This window comes from Magnolia sinica, chromosome 2 (assembly GCF_029962835.1).
Source record: "Magnolia sinica isolate HGM2019 chromosome 2, MsV1, whole genome shotgun sequence".
Classification (NCBI taxonomy): domain Eukaryota; kingdom Viridiplantae; phylum Streptophyta; class Magnoliopsida; order Magnoliales; family Magnoliaceae; genus Magnolia; species Magnolia sinica.
In genome coordinates, this window is record NC_080574.1 from 114,140,314 (window position 1) to 114,162,091 (window position 21,778).

At 38.6% G+C, this 21,778-nt stretch overlaps 1 protein-coding gene and 2 non-coding genes across 3 annotated transcripts; all 3 read right to left on the bottom strand.

The window, feature by feature from the left end:
* Nucleotides 1-790: 790 nt before the first annotated feature.
* On the bottom strand, nucleotides 791-19,653 carry LOC131226966 (uncharacterized). Its single transcript, XM_058222660.1, has 3 exons — nucleotides 19,258-19,653; nucleotides 909-929; nucleotides 791-826 (listed from the first exon to the last, which is right to left on the bottom strand). Exons 1-3 carry the CDS (start codon nucleotides 19,651-19,653, stop codon nucleotides 791-793), a joined length of 453 nt encoding a protein of 150 aa, XP_058078643.1.
* On the bottom strand, nucleotides 1,525-1,629 carry LOC131238444 (small nucleolar RNA snoR99). The gene has a single exon (XR_009167853.1). It is a non-coding gene; the product is annotated as a small nucleolar RNA snoR99 (small nucleolar RNA).
* LOC131238246 (small nucleolar RNA R71) lies at nucleotides 3,332-3,438 on the bottom strand. Its single transcript, XR_009167653.1, has one exon. It is a non-coding gene; the product is annotated as a small nucleolar RNA R71 (small nucleolar RNA).
* Nucleotides 19,654-21,778: the final 2,125 nt, after the last annotated feature.

A 21,778-nucleotide genomic window follows, 5' to 3' on the forward strand; every position in this document is an offset into this window, starting at 1 on the left:
CTGATAGTTCCATCAGTTGGGCCATGCGGTGATAAAAAAGAAAAACTTGAGATTTTCAAATTAAATGGGTAGAACAAGCATTAGGAACATTAAGATACTTGAGATTTTCAAATTAAATAGGCTTTGTGATACTCTTTAAGCTTTTCAAAGCAGATGCCAAAACAGCAAATGGTCTTGTATCAAGAACTTCAACAATCATTTTACATTACATCAAGCTTGAAAGCACCAAATAAACTGAACTATGTTGCATTATGAGTAAAAGAACCAAAGCAAACATTTCTATAGAAATCCACCAATAGTGAAATTTGATCTCCTGAAACCAAAAAAGGATCAAACCATAAGAATCAAAGCATAGACTCTACTATTTACAAACAATGCATATAGGAAAATTCCAGTGTCCTCATGTAGGGATTGGGAAACAAAGACAATTCTCTATATAGTAGGAAAAAAGGGAGCGAAGAAATTCACGTTCAACTATATTAGAAGCAATAGTTTGAAAAAAGAGAAAACTTCCTTCACTAAAAAAAGAAAAGAAACTAAAAGAAATGACACATGAATTTTCCAACCCAAACCTCTTTATTTATGCTTCTACAAAGTACCCACTGTAACTCTCTCTGGATCTCTTTTACCTAAGCTAAGACAACCCAAATCCAATTGAATAAAAATTCAAGATAAAGACTTGACTATACTATTCAAGGATTGAATGCTTGCCATATATAGCAAATCCTTGCCAAATATAGCAAATCAACACTTACTTAAAACCTTTCACATTATAAAATGTGTGACCAAATCAGCATTCTTGTTTCAATCCAGCACCCGAACACTCCTACTACACAAACAAAAATCAAAACCAAACAGATATAGAAACAACCCAATTCAACATCATACCACAAAAAAAAAAAAAAAACCTCAGCTGAAACCACCCAAAACTGCAACGAAGACCAAAACCCATTACCCAAAAGAAGAACATTAGTCAAACAACAAATCCAACCCAAATTCAAAAAGTAAGAAAATAACAAAAGAAATATAAAAATCTCAATTTTCGTTGACTTCTATCGCGAAGTCACAATCTCAAGATCAAATTGGCCGAACAATCCCAACCTCTGATTCGGGTACACTGTTTTGTGGAAATATCACTGTTGGATATTTTTTAGCCATCCAATAAATGTCCACCAATCCGATAGTCAAATTATTGAATTTGGGCAGTTTATTTTGAATACTTGTATGCTACATGCTACAACCCAAAGAGAAAAATTTGATACTCTGGCAGAGGGTAGTAGATGATCCATGTGCCAATTTAGATCCATCATGAACAACAATCATTCTTATTTGGGTACCTGATCATTGGATAGGAGGGACATTATTGGATGGTCAGAAATGAAAAACACCCGAAAAACTATAGTAGATGAAAAAGAGCTAGAAATGCTCAACAGAACCGACTCACAACTCCACAATTCATTCAATGTGCCTGTGTATCAAGCATGCACTACTAAAGTATCAATTAAACAAACAAAATAGAAAATGAAACATCCCATCGTCTATGATTAACTAAATACCAAATAGAAATTACATAACAAAGTGAATGAGATGGGAGTCCTATGTAAGGGACATGTTCATCGCATGAGGCACACAACATATCGGCCAATAGGGCAGACGTTTTAGTCTCAATACTACAAACACCCAACTACCCACCTATAGAATAACCCACGATGTAAAAAAGCAAACAAGCACATACACAAACATTATTGTGTATATGACAACAAATCCAAAAACACACTTTTAAAAAAAATTCAAAAATCACAAAATGAGGGATTCTTATGACCTTAGGAAATATTTAATGGTGGGCATTCAATCACCACAGTTTCCTACGGTGTGGTCCACCTGAGATTTAGCCCTAAAATGAGCTGAAAAAATGAATGGCCTGCATACACATATTATGGTGGAGCCCACAAAGCATTTTTAGATTTCAGAAACAAAGAGAGGGAAATGCGGATTGAAAGATTGAAAGAATGCATAGGGATTGAAGGATTCAAGGCGACATGATCAGTTTCCATTCATAGGGAATCATAGGGATTGAAGGATTGAGCATCCAAACGTAACAAATTTCAGAAACAGAGAGAGAGAGAGAGAGAGAGAGAGAAAGAGACTAACCGTGCTTCTTCTCCTTCTCCTTCTCCTTCTCCTTCTCCTTCTCCTTCTTACGGCGAAAGGGGGTTTTGAAAACAGAGAGAGGGGAATGCGGCCAAGAGACAAGGAGAGAGGGTTGGGGAGAACGGGAGGTCGAGAGAGGGCAAGGGAAAGAGAGAGGTTGAGTGTGAGAGAGAGAGAGAGGGAGAGAGAGAGGTTTTCGTCTACTACGCGCGGGAGAAAAGGGCGGATGGACGGGTTTTGGGTTTTGGGAGGGCATTTTGGGTTTTGGAGGGGTGCATGACGGACGGCCCCTTTGGGACGTTTGAGTTTTAGGACCGTGGGGCCCACTGTGATGCATTTTATATATCCACTCCTTCCATTAATTTTAAATTATTATTTTAAGTGATAATACAAAAAATGAGTCAGATCGAATCATTAAGGAGACCACATAACATATTAACAGTAGAAATTTAATTTTTATTATTTCTTATGGTGTGGTCCACTTACACATTTAATCTACATAATTTTTGAGCTCATCCACTAAAATTATATATTAGAATTGATGGACGGCTTAGATCAAACACGTATATTCCAATGGACCCCATGGAGCCCCTTAAGCACCAGCTATGTTTAATAAGGTTTAGGTGAGGAGGTATGCTTTAGCTACAGACCAATTAGGCTTTAGCTATGGATTTAATCTGTAGCTAAATTGCTATGGATTAAAAGCTTTCAAAGTCCATAGCCTTTACTCGATTTTTTGGTAGTGGCCAATCAACCTCCAAATCCACCTCAACCTAGGGTTGAGGAAATCCGGGATAAGAATGAGGTGCATCAAGCACCCCCACCTCATACTTTATGAGATTATTTACAACCGGCAGGGGTGAGCAAGCCCTCATGTATGATTTTTTTAGAAAATACGGGACATATGGATATCAAGCCAGGGGTGATCCAACTCCTTCCAAAATTCCATGGACTTGAATATGAAAATCCATATTTACACTTGAAAGAGTTTGATGAGATCATAGCCACTTTATGTTTTCCTAACGTGTCTGATGACATAGTCAGGCTGAAACACTTTCTCTTTTCTTTGAAAGAGAAAGCTAAGAAATGGTTGCATTCGCTACGTCCTCGATCTATTAGTAGATGAAACGATATGACAAGGGAGTTCATAAAGAAAATTTTCCCACACCATAAAACGAACACCCTCAGAACGTCAATCATGAACTTCACCCAAAAGGAAGATGAAACATTCTTCCAATGTTGGGAGCGGTTCAAGGATCTTATCAATTCATGCCCACAACACGATTTTGAAACATGGCGCATTACACACTTTTTCTATGATGGATTGACATCCTCCATGTGCTAATTGGTCAAGACAATATGCAATGGGGAATTCATGAACAAAAATGTCGATGATGTGTGGGATTATTTGGATAGACTTGCTGAAAACGCACAATCATGGGACGTCTCCTCAAAATCGAGCACCACCTCTAAGCCCGCTCAATCAAAGGAGAGGGGTGGAATATTGTAACACCCTGGTTTTCAAACCCGAGTATATGACTCATTTTCCTAAAAACTCGGGTGTTAACTGATAATCCTAAATGGTAATCAAACCAAATCAAAGTGCAATTTACGGAATTAAGTGTAGTATAGATACAATCAAAATGTAAACAATATCTAGTGCCACTTAGCTGGGGCCCATATACAAAACCTCAAATCTCTAAATGTACTAAAATGGTAATAAACAAATGGTCTACTGATTTAATCCAAAATAAGCAACGGCTCCTCATTGTAAGACTCCTCCTTGACTGTAGCTGCCTCCGGATCTGCTACGAGTCCATCGGCCCCTGTATCCTCTATACGGTTGAATATTGATGAATGAGTGGCCAGCTCAGTGTGATCACCCCTCAAGATTACACACTACCACCCTAGACAAAAATAGCATAAAACGTACAGTCAATCCAAAACATAACAAATGCAATCTTATTGTGTGCATGAATGCGTGAATGTAATCATTGCCCCAGGGATGCTCATTCATGTGAACATTGGGCTCGTCACCCATGCAATCATTGTCCCGGATAAAACATCAAGATGGACATTGGGCTCATCACCCATGAAATCACTGTCCTAGAAAAAACATCCAGACGGATAAATATGTATATCACGTATGATAGAAATAGATGTTGGTCTATGCCATGTATGCATGATTAACTAACACGTTATTAGCCCAATTACACCCAGGCAATTTGCACATGCTAAAAGGTCACTACAGGTGCTAGTTGCCAGCGTAGGCTGACAACTCGGGCATAGGTCCCATACCACCATCCCCGGCTCATGAGGCTACCGCCTTAGGGTGTGCAAAGAACCGATTAACATGTGGCCAATCAATTCTCTAGATAAGGGGACCACCACCGTACGCTGACTAGGAATGAAGTGTTGAAATCATTTAAATACAACAACTAAATGAGGCAGTATGCATGATTCAATACAAGTAAAGATCGATGATGGCAAATGTCGCAAGGTTCATTCCTTAATCAGGTAAACGGAATCACTCTATAGATGGTGAACCCCATGAATCACATGTCATGATTCATAACCTCCATGTTAAGGGTTAAGTCTAATCATAATTAGTTCGGTTGCATCTTAAGCACGAACTTTCTTTAAATAGGAGTCTTCATAGAGAGATTTCAAGTAATGAATGTTTTACAACCTGTATAACCTTATAGAGATTTAGATATGCTTTAATAATCAAAGTAAACCTCATGTATACAATCAGTTCAAGAATCCTATAATCCTAACTTAACAAGTTCTAAAGCGTGAATCTCAATTTAACAATCAAGTATTTTAGTAAATCCAAGTCATGCTTCTAAGTTAAGCTAATTAGTGATTTAACAGGTTCCAGGAACATGTGATAAATTTGTCAACATAGATTAAGGGTTTGACCCATCTTAAAAATATGCATACGATTGCTAACCAGTGGTAACTAAACTATGAGGCATACAGCTAATTAAACAGGTTGAATGATCACCCACCCTTGAGGGATCATTAGTAACTATAGCAAAGACTATTCTTGATCTAGTTTAAAAATGAAAAGCTCAAGGGGAAGAAAATTATCACCAGACAAGTTGTAGGGCGTCCCTTGATACGAATTCCCTTGAGAAGCTAGCGGTCCCACTCTGCTCAAATAGTTCCCTAGAGAAGTTTGTTCGCATTAGACAGTAAGTCCTTAGAGCTTCCAGTATATGGACAATTGGTGAGATGTGGAAGGTTTCATGTATAAGGCTATTTAGGCTCGACTTAAGGTAGCTAGGCCCATTAGACTCTTGTTAAAACTGGTGACCCATCTTTGGGCCCAAACCCATTATTCATTGAGAGCCGAATTGGGCCTAGGCTAGGTCTATCCACTGGCATGTAGTAGTGACCCTGCAAAGTGGGTTGTTACTAGCCCAGATTTAGCCTATCAACTAATAACATGCAGCCCACCTATCATTAGTGTGTGGCCCACCTATCCTTAGTGTGGTGTGGCCCACCTACTGTTAGTGTGTGGCCCACCGTTATTTATGGTGTGGCCCACCTGCTTCAAACAGGGTGCTACCCATTGTTATATATGGTGTACCCCACCTGTTTCAAACAGGGTGCAGCCCATTGTTATATATGGTGTAGCCCACCTATTTCAAATAGGGTGCAGCCCACTATTATATATGGTGTGGCCCACCTGTTTCAAATAGGGTGTGGCCCATTGTTATACATGGTGTGGCCCACCTGCTTCAAATAGGGTGCGGCCCACTGTTATTTATGGTTTGGCCTACCTGTTTTAAACAATGTCCGGCCCACTGTTATTTATGGTGTGGCCCACCTGTTTTAAACAGGGTGCGGCCCACTATTATACATGGTGTGGCCCACCTGTTTTCATGCTGTTACTGGCCCAGCTTTGGGCTAATTTCAAGCCCAGTTCTGGACTGGTTTCCAGCTTGGTCCAGGGCCCACTTTAAGAGCCCTGCACCAGCTCTCAACATTGCCCAACTGATGGCTGCTTTCAGCATATACACGGCCCGCACCAAGGTATGCTTGAGGTTTGGTTTTTGGGTCCACTTATGCAACCAGAAAGGTGGGTTTTCAGCCCGTTGCATAGCCATGGTGAAGGATGGAAAAGGGCCCCGATTTTCAGTTCAAACCATGGCCTACTTGTTGGCCATTTCAGCTTGATACAGAGCTTGTTTAGGAGCCTACTTTTGGCCACAATCCTAACCCAGAATTTGGCCATCATTTGGCCTGATCCCAGCCCAACACAGAGCCATATCTACGTTTGTTTTCTTCACACAATACTGCCCCTGTTCGGCCTGATTTTAGGCCCCATACATGGCCATTTCATGGCCTTTCTGAGCTTCAAAACCCAACACTACACAGAGCCCGTTTCTGCCACAGTTTCGACCTAGAACTCGGCCATTGTTTGGCTTGCTCCCGACCCAAAACAGAGGTATAATTTTGGCCTTGTTTCAGCACAAAATGCAGCCATGGATTGACATGGTTTCGACCCAAACTACAACCATTGTTTGGCCCAATTTTTAGATTGTATACTACCTGAAAAGGCCAAGCTATATGTCCTAGAGGGGGGGGGGGGGTGAATAGGACTAAGCCAAATTTAGACTATAATAGCGGAAAAATGATAACCAAATAAAATAAATCAATTCACAATGCTTAAAATGAAAAGCAGCCTCAATAATCAAGTATTGAGAGATTGAAACAAATACAGTTCTAAGGACAACTTTACACCATAAAAACCAAGGGTTTATGGCAGGACAACCTTATTTCTAGAACGTTCTTTGTATCAAAAACTTAAACTAAAGAGGAATAAATAAATAGCAAAGAATTAAAAATTTGCAAGAATTTAATTCTAAATTATTACAACATTCCCCACTATGCTTGAAATGTAAATATTACAACATTCACATCCACACATACATTCCACAACTTGAATGATAAAAGATAGGAAATTAAGCAAACATTCAAACTACAATACATAAGGAGTTATAGTGGTTCGCCTGTGTGTTCACGAACTGTTAAATAACAACCACACAGAATGCTACTCCACTCCTAATATCTTCACACAGGGGATATTAGCGTTCATTATCAAAATAGGTTTCAAAGATTCACCTAAAACCTTCACAGTTGTGTCTTTTTAACTTGGGCTTACACAATCCAAAAACCCACAATTTCAGAGTTTTCTGGCTCTCCTCAGATAACTAAACACAATGAGATTTTTCTAGCTTAATCTTTAAAAAAATCAAAAATAAAATGTAAATTACAATAATGTAAAATACCTGAATGTCTCCTTTGTAGCAGCTCGGAAGAACCAAGTCAGAGTAGAGGTTCGAATGTCAAAGTTCAATGTCCAATACTCACTTTATAATGGTTCTAGGTTCTAATAAATTTTAAATTAAACCAAAATGGGCTAGCTTTAATTGATTTTGATTTCAGAAAAAGGAAAATAACACTTCCTCTTTTCAGATCAGATTGGAATACAAGAAACAAAATCAATTTAAAACGCTAAAGAAAGAGAATATTAAATATGCACACTTAGCTTAAAATGGAGCACAGACTTATCTCTCATAAGGCCAGATTACAATTACTTCAGATGTCCTCAATATTCAGAGATTCGTGCTCTATTTATAAGTGAACAAATTGAATCTTCGACTAGTTCAGAGATTACTATGACTGGTCTTAGAACCAATGGATATTTAAAAATTTGAGCGCGATAAGATAAGGCAGTTTCACGACTAGCCGTAGGTAGTCTACGACTGGTCGAAGGACACCTTCGACTGGTCTTAGGTTGATCACGATTAGTCGAAGCCAAGAAAAATACATCGCCGTAGTTTGAGTCGTAGGTTCACGACTGGTCGAAGGAACAGTCGACATTGTTCATACGACTGGTCAAACAAACCCCAGGACTGGTCGAAGCTTAACAAAAAATTTTAAATTTTTGCAACAAACTTACAACTAGTCCAGGAAATTCTTACACAGGTCGAAGCAGTGTTAGGACTAGTCGAGAAAGATCCAGGACTAGTCTTAGAGCAGACCAGATTCTCAAATATAAAACATTTGCATTATGTATCCGAAATGACCTACTCTAAAGGTCAAACATACCTTAATAGTGAAGTAAGAACATTGAACCCTTAAGATATGACATTGAACCCTTAAGATATGTAACCTTTAAAGAAAGTGAAGCTTGAAATTTTGATGTATCTTTTCCTTAAAAGCTTTAACTACGCAATCTTGAATCTTGACTTGTAACTTGTAAATTCAGTTGAACATTCTCGAGTCTTGACTTGTAAACATGTCTTATCTTTCAAAGTCGATCTTGCGAGATAATGTCGTGGCTTGACATATCTTAAGTTGAGCATTGTGCTTCACTAATGTAGTCAACATCCATACATTGAGACTTGCTTCATCCATACTGTGTCTCAAGCATTTGCATTTATGTAATTTCACAAAGTATAAGCAGTGTTTTTGGCACCACAAATTTAACAACATAAAGGGGCTTTCAACCATAGCACTTACAATCTCCCCCTTTGTCAAATTAGTGACAAAACACACTTTCAAGATATATTACATAAAGTAGAATATATGGTTAAAGAGTCATGCACCGGTTATTATTAACTGGCCCACATTCATAATCAATTCAACATATAGTCCACCTCTGCACATACCTGCACATACTCCCCCTGAGTAACATACATCACATAAATCTAATACCATAGACATCCATTAGACATCCATTCTCCCCCTTTTTGTCACAATAGGACAAAAGAAGCAAGGATCAAATGGCAAATGAGTTAAAATGAAAGAGAGAGTAAAAAAATAATAATCCATAAACAGAGATGTATTAAAAGCAGTAACAATCTCATAAACAGAGAGAGCAGAAGAGTAACAATGTTATTACAGTCCAGTAGAATAAAAAGAACTAATTTGAGCCAAATGAAGGAGTAGGGATGGAAGGATCAAGTTGATGCATGCCCTTGTTCAAATGCCTAAGATATTTGTGCATATATTTGAACTGCGTGACATTAAAAATATACATATTCTCAACCTTCTCCTCCAATGCACATAAACGCGCATCAAACTCAGAAGGCTCATAATCTGGATCATTAACAAAATCAGATTCAAGTTCTTCAAAAATATCATCCATGTTAATGTCATCATGAGGAAGATCACCAGCATCCTCCTCATTTCCAGCTTCAGCACCACCATTACCATCACCTTGGCCAGGAAGTAAATCCAGCTTCGTCTTATTAAGGTTAGAATTGTTAAATATCAAATGATGGATCGGGGCCTCTCCAACAAGCATATCGACTAACATATGTGTAGCCAATACAGTCATCAAATAAGCAAAAGGGATGTCACTGTGACCTGGATAGAGTCAAAACTGAATAATGGAGTGACAAATCAAGGATGGTAAACAAACATGAACACCTCTGGCAATGTAATGAAGAACACGAACCATGAAGGATGTCAATTTGGATTTATTACCCGATCGAGGATACAAGTTAGACACAAAGATTTTGTGAAGAACTTTGTATTTAGGTAACAGAAACTTTGAGGGGTGCGCATTTCCCTTATGCGTCCAATGTACGTCCAAATTACATAAGGATCTAGTGAGCATACGTTTTTCAGTTTCTGAGGGTTTTTCAGATAAGATATGGATGGGAATGCCCTCATCATTCACAGGAATTTTCATAAGAGCTGAAATCAAATGACGATCAACGTCAAATGGTCCTTCTCTTGTGGTTATTTTAAAAGTTAAATTTTCTAACGAAAGCTCACTTATGCAAGTGAACATGGACTGGGCAATGGATCGGTATGTTGGCCCACCCCAATGCAATAAGTTATCCCAACCTATAATTTAAAGAATACGAAGGATATCATACGGTGCAACATGATCTACAGAAACAGGATGTTCTACAATAACATTCCTCAATCTAATGTCCCGTACATAAGATGGATCTTCTTCGTAGAACCGAAGATGACGCTTGGTAATAGGAGTATATTTGGAAGAAGATGGACCACGGGATGTTGTCTTTCTACCTCTAGATGCCATATGTAACAAAGATATGAAGGAAACAAAGTGTTGCAATGGATTGATAAATGGATTTTCTCAAATCAGATTTGGGTGAAGAAAAACTCCAAATCTCAACAAAATTAGAAATAGACAACTTCAAGTAACAAATAGAAGCAAACTTGGCACAAATCCACAAGAAATAAGTAAATGGAATACTAACCTCGACGGATTTGGAAGGTGGGTTCGACTGGTCGGGCATCGGCTTGTTGGAGAAGGAAGTTGAAATAAGGAAGAAATGAAATTTTTTGCAATTTAAGTCAAACAGCGTGATTTACGACTAGTCGTGGGCTTTCTTCAACTAGTCGTGTCACGACAGGTCGAGGAAATCCTCAACTGGTCGAGTACCACCAAAAATCTGATTTCCAGCATATTTTACAAAATTTGAAATCTAAACGAAATATATATAATATGATATAAATAGGCATAAATAATTATTTTAAAATGCACATAACAAGATCAAATTTCAATTTGTTAAACCTACTTTTATCGAGCGGTTTAGTGAAAATGTCAGCACGTTGATTCTCGATAGGGATATATTCCAAAGATATAACCTTTTCTTCTACTAATTCATGAATATAATGAAATCTAATGTCAATGTGCTTGGAACGAGAATGCTGAATTGGATTTTTTAAAATATTTATGGTACTGGAATTATCGCAATATAATAATATAGAATCCTGTTTAACTCTATAATCACTTAGCATACGTTTCATCCAAACAATTTGAGTGCGATCCAAATGCATGATATAATTCATGCTTCAGCCGTTGAAAGTGATATAGAACTTTGTTTCATATGCTAATAACTAAGATAACATAAACAATTTTCGATTATAAAATGCAACCATTCTCGAATAGATGGTTGATTAATTTCTATCATCTAGGATTACAAGTAATAACAAGCAATCCGAGTACCCGGATTTTTAATTTTGAACAATAGTCTCAAGTGGATACCAGAGACTCGTTTAGATTAATAGTACTTAAGCACATGTCTCATAATTCGCTGACAATCAAGTGCGATATCTTTAGGATCGCATAAATCTAGCGCAAATACCAACACTTAGAGCGATATCAGGTCTACTAGCAGTTAAATACAGTAAACTACTAATCATACTCCGATATAATATTAGATCCACATTTTTACCTGCAGAATCTTTTGAGAGTTTCAAAATTGTACTCATAGGAGTATCAAAATTCTTAACATATTCAAATTCAAACATTTTAATCAGGTTCAAGGCATACTTGGTTTGAGAAATAAAAATACCATCAGATTGTTGTTTTACTTGCAACCCTAGGAAATAATTTAATTCCCCAACCATGCTCATTTCAAATTTAGATTTCATTAAATCTGCAAACTCAACAATCATGTTAGTACATGTTGATCCATAAATAATATCATTAACATAGATTTGAACCATTAAAATATCATCGTTATGTTTCTTAACAAAGAGCGTCTTATCGACACTCCCCATTTAAAAATTATGACTTAGTAAAAACTTGGTCAATTTTTCATACCATGCCCTGGGAGCTTGTTTTAGACCATAAAGAGCCTTTTTAAGACGATATATATGATCAGTAAGCTTAGGGTCTTCAAACCCTGTAGGTTGTTCAACATATACTTCTTCATGTAAATCGTCATTCAAAAAGGCACTCTTTACATCTATTTGATAAATTTTAAATTTTTTAAAGCATGCAATGGATACGAAAAGTCTGATTGATTCAAGGCGAGCAACTAGGGCAATGGTTTCATCATAATCAATGCCTTCTATTTGAGTGTACCGTTGAACAACCAGTCTTGCCTTGGTTCGAATAATATTACCAAGTTCGTCAGACTTATTTTTAAAAATCCACTTTGTTCCAATAATATATTTATCTTTAGGTCTATGAACAAGATACCAAACATCATTTTGAACAAATTGATTAAGTTCTTCCTGCATAGCTATTACCTAGTTTTCATTAGAAAGCGCTTCTTTTACATTTACCGGTTCAATCTGGGATGTAAAACACATGTAGTTACATATGTCTTCTAATTGTCTACGAGTGCGCACACCAGTGAGAGGGTTTCTAAGTATCTGATTGGTTAGATGATCTTTGACAGTCCTTAGTTCAGAATTAACTTGATTTGATGAAGTATCTGATTTTTCAATCAAAAGAACTTCATCATTATCTGAACTTGTGGAAGGTGTATTCAAGTGATCATCAATGACTACATTGATGGACTCTTAAATCACACCAGTCCTGTTGTTCAGAACACGATATACCCAACTGTTTAAAGAGTATCCTAAGAAGATCCCTTCATCACTCTTTATATCAAACTTTCCCAGATTTTCACAGTCACGTAAAATATAGCACTTGCTACCAAAAACTCGAAAGTATTTGATGGCAGGCTTCTTATCAAGCTAAAGTTCATAAGTAGTTTTATTATCAGACTTACATGTATACACTCGGTTGATAATATAGCATGCAGTATTTACGGCTTCAGCGCAAAGATTTCTAGGGAGCTTCATACTATTCAACATTACATTTCCCATTTCTTGAAGCACTCTATTTTTCCTTTCTACAATTCCATTTTGTTGTGGTGTTTTGGGTGCAGAGAATTCATGCAATATTTCCTGATCATTACAGAATTTCTCAAAACTCCTATTCCCAAACTCAGATCCATGATAACTACAGATCTTACAGACTTGAGAGCCTTTTTCAGTTTGGATCCGTTTGAGAATCTTTTTTACTTCATCAAGGGTTTCTGATTTATCCCTTAAGAAGGCTACCCAAGTGAATTTGGTAAAATCATCTACGATTATCAGTATGTATTTTTTGCCTCCTCGACTCTCCATCCTGGTAGGTCCTATAAGGTCCATATGGAGAAGCCCGAGTGGTCTTGATGTGGCATTGGAGTTCACCTTTTTGTGAGAGCTCCTTGTTTGCTTGCCATACTGGCATTCACCACATATTTTGTCTACTTTTTGTAATTTTGGTAGACCTGTTATTAGTTCTCTCTTGCTTAATTTGTATAAATTACGGTAGTGTATATGTCCAAGGCGTTTATGCCATAATTCAGTCTCATCAGTATGGACCATATAACACAATTGTTTCGATGAGCTACCATCGCTTACAATATAGCAGTTTTCAAAAGTCTTGCGACCAGTTAATATTACAGAACCCTTTTTGTTTAAAATTTCACAACATTTATTAGAAAATTTCACACTATGATTGTTATCGCATATTTGAGATATGCTTAACAGGTTATGTTTTAGTCCCTCAACATATAAAACATTTTTAAATAAGGGGAGGTTATAGAGTTGAACCGTACCTTGACCAATAATCTTGCAGTTGCTACCATCACCAAATGTGATTAATCCATCAGTCATATCTTTAAGATTGGTGAATAAAGCCTTGTCGCCTGTCATATGCCTGGAGCATCCACTATCAAGGTACCACTTCAAATGACTTGTAGCTTTGAAAGTGGTATGGGCAACTAAGCAAGTAACCTTAGGAACCCATTTCATAACTGTTTTGGGTTTAGAAGTATAGTTGGACTTCTTGTATTTGTAATGACCCACTGAGTTAGATTTTAAGAGCTCCTTAAGAAAATCAACTATCTTTTTAGCTAAAGGATTTCGGTTCTGATTTTTATAGTTGACATAGTTGCTTTTAGATTTTTGAAAAGATTTTAGAAAAACTTTGATTAGTGCTTTTTCCTTTTGAGTTTGAGGTTTCTCCTCTTACAAACTTGGGAGGAGCATTCTTCTGTTTAGAAGGTATATTCTTATCATAGCCCAACCCGGATCTATCACCATATTTTCTAGATCCGGATAGAAGTTTTTTCTAACTTCAGATCACATTGAGCATACCTCCATGTATCCTTCAAACTCAGAAGAGAAGGTACTTCATTTTTAAGTTTCTCATTTTCAGATTTCAGATTATTAATCAGGGAGGTTTTGAATTCTAAATCGCATTTAGTCTTGTCAAAACAGTCTGAAATATGGGATTTTTCTACAACAAGAGACTCAAAATTTTCTTTAAGTTTTAAAAACTTTTATTTTTGAAGTTTTAGTTTTACGGCAATTTTACAACTCTCCTTGTATAGGGCATTGTAAGCATCTTGAAGATCTTCTTCATTTTCATGTTCACTATTCAGATTTTCTTCACTAGTTAAATCATCATGATATGAAAAAGCGAACTTGGCTAGAGTCATAAAAGCTTTAACTTCATTGCCCGACTCGGTTTCAGAATCTTCTGATTCAGAAGAGGCTTTAGAATCAGACGATTCATCCCAAGTAGCCAACATTCCCTTTTTTTTTGAGTTTTTCCTTTTTAGGACATTTGTTTGCTAAATGCCCATATTCTTGGCAGTTGTAACATTGACTATCTTTCAAAGATTTTCAAGTTTTTTATTTAGATTTAAGTCGTTTCTTATCATTTGATTTTTGAAAATCAACTCTATTTTTACTTTTGAAGATCTTGTAAAACTTTTTTGCTAAAAGCGCCATATCATCTTCAGAATTTTCTAAATCAGAATTTTCTTAAGTAATACATTTAGAAGATTTAAGAGTGATAGATTTACCTTTAAGATCTTTAAAATTTAATTCATAGGTTTGTAAAGACCCAACTAGTTCTTCTACCTTCATATTGTCCATATCACGAAGTTCCTGGATCGCGGTTACCTTAGAGTTGAACCATTCAGGAAGTGAGCCTAGTATCTTTGCACATACTTTACTTTCTGTGATTTTATCGCCAAGACCCGACATAGAGCTTACAATGTCATTTAATCTTGTATAAAAGTCCATAAACATTTCATTTTACTCCATATGAATTTCTTCAAATTTGGTTGTGAGGAGTTGGACTTTAGATTTCTTGACAATTGAAGTACCTTGGTGTGTCATTTCTAAAATATCTCAAGCTTGCTTTACAGTATCACAGGATATAATTCTTTTAAACTCATCCGGTGATAGTGCGCAAGTGATTGCATTTAGTGCTTTTGCATTGACATTACTCTCATTTTTCTGAAAAGTGATCCATGAGAAATACGGTGTTACTCTCATTGATTTTGAACCATCGATCCCAATCACTTCAGTGGTAGGTGGGTTCCATTCAGTCACTGTGGCTTGCCACACACTCTCATCCATTGATTTGAGGAAAATCCTCATCCTAGTTTTCCAATAAATATAGTTGGAGCCATCAAATAGTGGAGGCCTAGTGACTGAAAGGCTATCAAAATTTGACATCTTATATATATGGCTTAGATTGTTAGCTCAGGAAATGAATTTAAGAATAAAGAATTAAAAACGAGCTATTAAGCTCTGATACCAATTGAAAAGGCCAAGCTATATGTCCTAGAGGGGGGGGGGGGGGGGGGGTGTTAATAGGACTATGCCAAATTTAGACTTTAACAGCGGAAAAATGATAACCAAATAAAATAAATCAATTTACAATGCTTAATATGAAAAGCAGCCTCAATAATCAAGTATTGAGAGATTAAAACAAATACAGTTCTAAGGACAACCTTACACCATAAAAACCAAGGGTTTATGGCAGGACAACCTTATTTCTAGAATGTTCTTTGTATCAAAAACTCAAACTAAAGAGGAATAAATAAATAGCAAAGAATTAAAAATTTGTAAGAATTTAAATCTAAATTATTACAACATTCCCCATTGTTCTTGAAATGTAAATATTACAACATTCACATCAACACATACATTCCACAACTTGAATGATAAAAGATAGGAAATTAAGCAAACATTCAAACTACAATACATAAGGAGTTATAGTGGTTCGCCCGTGTGTTCACCAACTGTTAAACAATAGCCACACAGAATGCTACTCCACTCCTAATATCCTCACACAAGGGATATTAGCGTTCACTATCAAAATAGGTTTCACAGGTTCACCTAAAACCTTCAAAGTTGTGGCTTTTTAACTTGGGCTTACATAATCCAAAAACCCACACTTTCAGAGTTTTCTAGCTCTCCTCAGATAACCAAATACAATGAGATTTTTCTGGCTTAATCTCAAAAGTAACCAAAAATAGAATATAAATTACAATAATGTAAAATACCTGGATTTCTCCTTTGTAGCAGCCCGGAAGAACCAAGTCGGAGTAGAGGTTTGAATGTCAAAGTTCAATGTCCAATACTCACTTTATAATGGTTCTAGGTTCTAATAGATTTTAAATTAAACCAAAATGGGCTAGCTTTAATTGATTTTGATTCCAAAAAAAGGAAAATAACACTTCCTCTTTTCATATCAAATTGGAATACAAGAAACAAAATCAATTTAAAAAGCTAAAGAAAGAGAATATTAAATATGCACACTTAGCTTAAAATGGAGCACAGACTTATCTCTCAGAAGGCCGGATTACAATTACTTCAGATGTCCTCAATATTCAGAGATTTGTGCTCTATTTATAGGTGAGCAAATCGCATCTTCGATTGGTCCAGAGATTGCTACGAATGGTCTTAGAACCAACGGATATTTGAAAATTTGAGCGCGATAAAATAAGGCAGTTTCACGACTGGTCGTAGGTAGTCTACGATTGGACGAAGGACACCTTCGAATGGTCTTAGGTTGAGCACGACTAGTTGAAGCCAAGCAAAATACATCGCTATAGTTTGAGTTGTAAGTTCACGACTGGTCGAAGGAACAGTTGACATTGTTCATACGATTGGTCGAACAGACCCTAGGACTAGTCGAAGCTTAACAAAAAATTTTGAATTTTTTCAACAAGTACGACTGGTCCAGAAAAATCTTAGAAAGGTCGAAGTAGTGCTAAGACTAGTCGAGAAAGATCCAGGACTAGTCTTAGAGCAGACCAGATTCCCAAATATAAAACATTTGCATTATGTATCCAAAATGACCTGCTCTAAAGGTCAACCTAAGGTCAAACATACCTTAATAGTGAAGTAAGGACATTGAACCCTTAAGATATGTAACCTTTAAAGAAAGTAAAGCTTGAAATCTTGATGTAGCTTTTCCTTAAAAGCTTCAACTACGTAATCTTGAATCTTGACTTGTAACTTGTAAATTCAGTTGAACATTCTCGAGTCTTGACTTGTAAACATGTCTTGTCTTTCGAAGTCGATCTTGCGAGACAATGTCGTGGCTTGACATATCTTGAGTTGAGCATTGTGCTTCACTAATCACTAATGTAGTCAACATCCATACACTGAGACTCGCTTCATCCATACATGCTTCATCCGTACTGTGTCTCGAACATTTGCATTTATGTAATTTCACAAAGTACAAGTAGTGTTTTTGGCACCACAAATTTGACAACATAAAGGGGCTTTCAACCATAGTACTTACACTACCCATCATGCTATGAAAGAAAAATGGGGATGATAGCTTGATACCTGGTCTGGAACTCGGTGGGGTAGCCACTAACTCGGCCAATTCGAGCTGAGAGCAGGGCGAGTCGGGCGAGCTGAGAGCAGGGCGAGTCGGGCTAACCCGTACTCAGCTCACTCCTCTCCTCTCTCTCTCTCTCTCTCTCTCTCTCCTTTTCCCTTGCTGGTATGAATTTCGAGGCCACAGTGCCCTTTTTTATAGCAAAAGGGAGAGGAGGCTTCAACGGTTGGGAAAGGACAGTTCACTTTGTAATGGTTGATACCAAGAGGTGGCCTTGCATGGGGCCCATCCGCATGCTAGGATGGACAGCTGACCCCCAAGCCCACCAAAAAAGTAACTTTTCTAATCTGGTGGGACCCATCTCGTGGTTGGGTTTGAATGTTTTAACGGAGAAGATGAGGGAGCCACTAATGGCAACTCTCCAAATGTAGTATATTCCAAAGATCTAGTCCATTTGGATGGACCAGATGTGATCTCTGATCAATGTGGGGTCCACTTTTTGGGCCCTAAACATTAGTTTGGGAATATCTCATGAGATATTCAGATTCTCACCATTCTTTTGTGAGATGGACCAACTTCTCTCCAAAATCTCTTTTTTTCTTTACAGAGGACGATTGGGATTCCTCCACATGGCCAGGGGATGGCTGAGATCATGCCAGCATCTTTTTTCCTAGAGCGGAAAGTCTCCTCTTTGCTTTCCAATATGCAGGTCTTACCCTACCATTTTCGAAAAAAAGAGAGCATGGTTCTCCCAGGGCGATGGATGGTTGGGATAGACTGATTAGGACGATCATGGGCCACCCATACTGTCCCAAATGGGTCCCACCTAGCGGATATCGCCACGTGCAACCCATTGGACGGTTGCAACCTATCTCCTTCATCCCTTTACGTGGGTTTAAAAGCCTATACCGTTATGTTTAAGGTGGGCCCCATAAGCAAAGTGAACAGTTTGGATCACCCGAAAAGTGTCCAGGGTGGGCCACTTTAGGAGGTGAAATCCGTCAGCTTTGAAATGCACGTTGGCGGGAGAATTCCACCATTTCTCCCTTTTTAACAAGGAGCTCAGTCAAAACTCCTTTGACCAAGTCCATTGTCCCAGTGCACATCGTGCACGAGTGCATGGGTTCACATGCACTCCATGTGGGGTCCACCATGATGTTTGCGACAAATCTACTCCATCCATTCATCTTAGGATCCCCATGTAGGGGTCCAGGCCCAATTTTGGGCCAATGGTGAGACCCAGGTGGGCCATATAATGCCCTTTGGGGCTTCACTTGGCCCATACGTCACAACCAAATGGTCGAATGGGTCTGAGACTTTGTTTTAACAGCTAAATGAGGATTTGAGGCGCCTTGAGTGCCTCTTTGGTCACTATCTAATCCCTAAGTATTGATAACAAGTGTGTTGTATCAATATCCTTTGATATAGTGGTTTGAATTTAGAGTGTTCGGATAACCTCACCTTCTTGATTGATGTAGGGTGTGTTTTGGCTCCTAAAGACCCTGATGGATGGCCTTAATGTCGACCAGAAGTCCCATACTACATCAATTTGATTTATTAGTCGAGTGTTGGTACACTTAGTTGCAACTTCAAATAGTAACACCCGCGTACCAAGAGTGCGGAGTGTTACAGTCTACCCCCCTAAAAAAAATCGTCCACAAAATTACCTGCGGTATGTCGTTGAATAGGTGGGGGTATTTATCCTTAACCTCAGATTCTCGTTCCCATGTTGCCTCCTCTTCTCCATGATGTGACCAAAGAACCTTGACTAATGGTATCGTCTTTGTTCGCAAGACTTGCTCCTTGTGGTCCAAGATGCGGATAGGTTCTTCGGTATAAGATGCGTCATCTGTAAGCTCGATTTGCTCCCAGCTAACGATGTGTGATTCATCTGGCATGTACTTCTTTAACATAGATATGTGAAAGACGTTGTGAATACCAGCTAGTGCAGTAGGTAACGCAAGGCGGTATGCTACGGCTCCCACAAGATCCAAGATCTCGAAAGGTCCAATGAAATAAGGCACTAGCTGCCCTTTTTGTCTGAATCTCATCAAACCTTTCATAGGCGACACCTTCAGGAATACATGGTCGCCAGTCGCAAACTCCAGGTTGTGTCATCGATTGTCTGCATAGCTCTTCTGTCTGCTCTGGGCGATACGCAAATGCTTCCTAACCACATCGATGACCTAGGTATTGGCCTGAACAAGCTCGAGCCCTAACAAGCTCCTTTCTCTGATTTCTGCCCAACACTGAGGGCTCAGCAAGGGTGATCATAGAGAGCCTCATACGATGGCATGCCTATGTTGGACTGGAAGCTGTTATTATATGTAAATTTTGCTAAGGCCAAGTGATCGTCCCAGCTACCCTGAAAGTCTAGAATGCATGCCCTCAGCATATCCTCCAAAATCTTATTCACCCTCTCAATATGCCCGTCTATCTGATGGTGGAATGTTGTGCTAAACTTGAACTCTGTGCCCATCTCTTCCTGCAACCTCTTCCAAAAGGCAGAAGTAAACCTGGAGCCTCGATCTGATATAATCTCTAGCGGAACTCCGTAGGATCGTACAACTTCCCAAATGTATAACTTTGCCAAATCATTGGTGGAATTTATCGTGCGAATCGGGAGGAATTAGGCAGCCTTTGTCAGCCTATTGACGATGACCCAGATTGAGTCCTGCTTCCTCTGCATCCTGGGAAGACTGGATATGAAGTACATAGAGATGTTGTCCCACTTCCATTCAGCCAGCTGCTGCGGCTGAAGGATGCCAGCAGGCTTACGATGTTCAACCTTGATCTTCTGGCACACCATGCACTTCGCCATAAAGCCTGCAATGTCCCTCTTCATGTTATTCCACCAGTACTGCCTTTTAACATCATTGTACATCTTAGTGCTACCCAGGTGGATAGCTAATTTGGAATGGTGAGCTTCTACCATAACTTCCTCAAATCGGTGTTGTTTGAAACGCATAATCACCCCTGATATCGAAGACCACCATCACTACCAACCCTCCAGCCAGGCGTTTCCTCATTCTTACACCTTCCTTTCATCTTGACAAGCCATTTATCCTGGTCCTGAACGAAGATTACCTGTCGAACCAGAGTTGGCTCTGCAGTCAATAGAGCCACATAAGCATTAGGTTTGGCTAAGGTAAGCTGGATGTCAAAGTCATGTATGAATTCCATCATCTCCCACTCCTTGATCATCAAGGTGGCTACTACTTCGTGCTTCTTCTCACGGCTCAGCACATCGGCCACAGAGTTTACCTTACCTGGGTGATAAGATATGTCGAAATGGAAGTCCTTGAGTGTTTTTGTCCATCGACGTTGACGCATGTTCAAGTCCTTCTGTGTGAATATATACTTTAGGCTTTTGTGATCGCAGAATAACTGAAATTCCTCTCCGTAGAGGTAGTGTCTCCATATCTTCAGGGTGAAGACTACTGCTGCCAACTCCAGTTTTTGAGTCGGGTAGTTCTCTTCGTGTTTCTTCAACTGCTTCGAAGCGTAAGCGATCACTTTATCATTTTACATCAATACGCACCCCAGTCCCCACTTAGAATCGTCACTGTACACCACGAACGTCTCTCCTTCTTGTGGAAGGGTGAGTACTGGTGTGGAAGTCAGCCTCATTTTTAGTTCTTGGAAAGCTGCTTTCATGTTCTCATCCCACATAAACCAGTTGTTCTTCTTCGTCAGTTGGGTGAGTAGTCACACAATCCTAGAGAATTCCTTAATAAATCGCCTGTAGTACCCCGCCATGCTTAGAAAAATTCGAACATCAATAACTGTAGCGAGCTGCTCCCGCTTAGATACTACTTCCACCTTAGCTGGATCCATCGCTATTCCTTCCGCTATCACCACGTGCCCTAGAAATTTCACTTCCTCTTCCCAGAATTCACATTTACTTAGCTTGGCATACAGCTGATTCTCCTTCAGAGTATTCAGTATTGTGCGCAAGTGCTACTCGTGCTCTTCTCGACTTTTCAAGTAAACCAAAATATCATCGATAAATATGATCATGAACTAATCTAAGACATGAAACCCTATCATCAGGTCCAAGAAAACTGCCGGAGCATTTGTGAGGCCAAACAACATCACCAAGAACTCATAGTGCCCATAGCGAGTCCTAAAAGCCGTCTTTGAGATATCCTCATCCCCAATTCTCAACTGATGGTATCTCAAGTGCAG

Excerpts from the sequence above, each read along its gene's own strand:
- LOC131226966 (XM_058222660.1), bottom strand. The coding sequence starts at position 19,653 with ATGAAAGGTTTGATGAGATTCAGACAAAAAGGGCAGCTAGTGCCTTAT. Across the intron at positions 930-19,257 it reads TATTCAACGACATACCGCAG|TTTTGGGTGGTTTCAGCTGA; the intron begins GTAATTTTGTGG and ends TCTTCGTTGCAG. Across the intron at positions 827-908 it reads TTTGGGTGGTTTCAGCTGAG|GAGTGTTCGGGTGCTGGATT; the intron begins GTTTTTTTTTTT and ends TTTGTGTAGTAG.